Source organism: Silene latifolia, unplaced genomic scaffold (assembly GCF_048544455.1).
Source record: "Silene latifolia isolate original U9 population unplaced genomic scaffold, ASM4854445v1 scaffold_20.1, whole genome shotgun sequence".
NCBI lineage: Eukaryota > Viridiplantae > Streptophyta > Magnoliopsida > Caryophyllales > Caryophyllaceae > Silene > Silene latifolia.
The window spans coordinates 4,682,745-4,686,240 of record NW_027413163.1 but is presented as its reverse complement, the minus strand read 5'-3'; the positions used below and the strand labels follow the sequence as shown (position 1 = coordinate 4,686,240).

Below are 3,496 nucleotides of genomic sequence, written 5' to 3'. Positions count from 1 at the left end.
GCAACGAGACCGAGAGGAGACTTGTTAAATACTTAGGAATTGACCAACCCATAGATCGAGAGATAGGGAAGGGAAATTGACTAAATTGAAACGACTAAATTTTACTAAGATCGAGAGATAGGTATAGTTTAGGCATTAGGAATCACTTTTCAAGGCGAGAGCTAGTATTAGTGAGACCTAGGGACCAGTAGCATAGGCTGAGAGGTGCTACTAGTTAAGAATGGACCGAGAGGACTTCTTATTTTCCCACCTATCGTGATTATTCAGACTTACTTAGGAACCCATCGTCGTAGCTGCAGTGAACCGACCGTCTTAGCATTCTTTTTATTTTTGTTTACATCTCTTTAAATTACCTGCTTTAAATTATTTGCATTTAGTTTAGATTTATTTTATTTGCATCTAGATTAGTTTTAATTCAGTTCAACCCCCCTTACTCTATAGACTAAATTAAACAGATGAATCGCATTTGCCTCCCCGTGGTTCGACCCTGCTTACCGCTAACTTCTGTTAGTAGTAATTAGGTTTATAAATTTAACTTTGATACTAAACGACGGTATCACTCGGTTCCATAACTACCTTTCTTTTGTTCTATCCGATTGTCTATCTTCCTCACCATAGTCACCAACAAGAGCCTTATAGGGCGATCTCATTGAGTATAGCCTATCCTTTTCAAGATCCCATCCCCAAATATCCTGTCTTCGACAGTGGAATGCGCATTTTCAAAATTCTCTCTTGTTCAAAAGAGAGGAACAATTTACGTACCTTATGTGTATCCCAATCTCTACCATCTGCCAGAAATAACTCTGCCACCTTCATGTTATAATTGGCCTGACTTCTAGGTGATATTATCACTCGTGTTTATGAGCCCGCCATCCACCTATCATTCCACACTTCCGTGCTAAGACCATTACCCACCATACGTCTAATCCCCATGCCGAGTACAACTCTAGCCTCCCATATTCCGCGCCATGTATAGCTAAGATTGCACCCAAGTCTCGCCTTCATGAAAGAGCCATTTGGGAAATATTTGTCTCCAATCACTCGGGCCATAAGACTGCTACGATCCACCGTAAGCCTCCACGCTTGCTTTCCAAGGAGTGCTAAATTAAATTCATGAAAATCACGGAATCCCAAGCCTCCTAAACACTTTGGCTTACATAGTCTCCTCCAAATAATTCAAGGGATTTTCTTCTTTCCATTATCCACACTCCCACCACAAGAGAGAAACAATAGAGCGGAGATTATCAGAAAAGCCCTTCGGGAGCTTAAAGATACTCATAGCATAAGTAGGGATTGATTGGGCCACTACCTTTATCAAAACTTCCCTACCGGTCTTCGTAAACAACTTCCCGTGCCACTCCTGTAGCTTCCGGCTTAATTTCTCCCTCACCACCTTAGTAACAACTGCCTTAGAATTTCCCACAACCGTTGGTAAACCAAGGTATTTATCATGTTCATGCACAATCCTTACGCCTAAGCAATTTGCCATATTAGCCTGCCTTTCTTCATCAACACCGCGGCTGAAGGTAAATGATGTTTTATTATAATTAACAAGTTGTCCCGAGGCCACTTCATATTTATCGAGAATCCCTTTTACCCGTCTCGCTTCAATCTCCGTGGCTCTGACGAAGAAAATACTATCATCCGCACCATAGGGGAATTGTTCGCAACCAGGATACCTCTAATATCCTTCGTCTCCATAGCCGGTCTCATAAGCCCTGAAAGTACCTCAACACATACAATAAACAAGTAGGGTGACAACGGGTCGCCCTGCCGAATACCTCGACTAGGCTTGAAATCTTCAGAAGGTTCTCCATTCACCATAATAAAAAAAGATACTGAGCTCACACACTTCATCACTCGATTTATCCATCCCCCCTCGAATCCCATACGACATAGAACTCTCTCCAGGAAAACCCACTCAACACGGTCGTAGGCCTTCGCCATATCGAGTATCCAAGCCATGTGTCCCGTACTGCCCTTCTCATTCTTCATATGATGGAAACGTTCAAAGGCTACAAGTATATTATCCATTATCCGGAGTAAACACTGACTGATTTTCAGACACAATATCCCCAAAGAATTGTTTAAGATGGTTAGCAAGCACTTTCAACACTATCTTGTATATCACATTACACGTGGGCTGAAAATCACTCATCTTATCCGGCGCTTTTTTTCGGGATTAGCATAATTAAAGTCTTATTAAAATCCAGCGGGAATGAGCCTCCACGAAGGATACCCAAAACCGTCTTAAGAACTGCAAGACCGACAATATGCCAATAGTTTTGAAAGAAGAGAACATTCATACCGTCAATGCCCGACGCTTTAAGAGGGTGCATTTGGTTGAGTGCACACAACACCTTCTCATCGCAATAGGCTGCCCGAAGTATGTCCTTCATCTCCGGTGTTACCCTTCCTTCCACCGCATCAAGGATCGGCTCAAACCCCGTAGGAGAAAGCGATGTAAACAGCCCCTCAAAGTAACCCTTTGCCACTCTCGCCACCTCCTCTGTCCCCTCATGAATCCACCCCTCATCATCCACTATCCGGGCAATAAAATTCTTTTTCCGTCTGGGTGGCTTTCCTATGGAAGTATTTGGTGTTCTTGTCCCCATTTTTCAACCAAAGAGCCCGTGAACGCTGTCGCCAAAAGGTCTTTTCTTGTCTTAGCAGCATGGGTATGTCTTTAACAACTTTCTTGCGCTCCCTAATCGCCCATCCCGTCCTGTGACCTGCATTCAAAACTTTTAACTTATTCCTTTTGGACAGTAAATCCCGAACAATTTTTCATATGCTTACGCTTTTCCAAGCATGTAGATCCTTCGAACACTACTCGAGGGTCTCAAAATTATTTCCAGTCTCGCTATCCCATGCTCGCTTAATCGCCTCTTCACAACCATCCTCCCCTACCCAAATCTGTCCGAAACAAAACAAGGTACTTGTACTTCTCTCCTCCATTCGCCCTCTATCAAACACAACCATAATAGGGGCATGGTTTGACCATTCCCGCTCAAGGTGTTCGAGCTTTGCCCGTGCGAACATGGCCATCCATGCTTGGTTACACATGGCTCGGTCACTGAGTTAATATTTTATTTGAGCTAATTTGCTGGATGTATGAATGTCTCGAGGACGAAATTCCTTTTAAGAGGGAAAATTGCAATAAGTAAAGTGAGTTCTATTAAATAATTATATTAGGATAATATTCTTGGGAATATATTATCACTAGATAATATTCTAGTTAGACAATATTTATCTTATTAGTTAAAGGTAATATTATGCCTATCATATATTATCTCAAACTATTTTGTTACTAGCTATATATATGTAATCGATCTCTCATTGAGAAAACATATCGTTCAATTATAATCTCCATTATATTCTCTGCCTAACGGGCCGGTGGTATGACTTCGTCGGCGATTTACTTTCGTAAATTTGAACATGTCTTAGGTTTTTAAGTTAGTGGGATTGTTTTTCTTTTAATTTAGTTGGACCGTTC

At 41.7% G+C, this 3,496-nt stretch overlaps 1 protein-coding gene across 1 annotated transcript; it reads right to left on the bottom strand.

Annotated features, from left to right (window-relative positions):
* Positions 1–1,198: 1,198 nt before the first annotated feature.
* On the bottom strand, positions 1,199–2,615 carry LOC141638258 (uncharacterized). The gene is made up of 4 exons (XM_074447665.1): positions 2,309–2,615; positions 1,782–2,015; positions 1,598–1,718; positions 1,199–1,520 (listed from the first exon to the last, which is right to left on the bottom strand). Exons 1-4 carry the CDS (start codon positions 2,613–2,615, stop codon positions 1,199–1,201), a joined length of 984 nt encoding a protein of 327 aa, XP_074303766.1.
* Between the last annotated feature and the right edge of the window lie 881 nt (positions 2,616–3,496).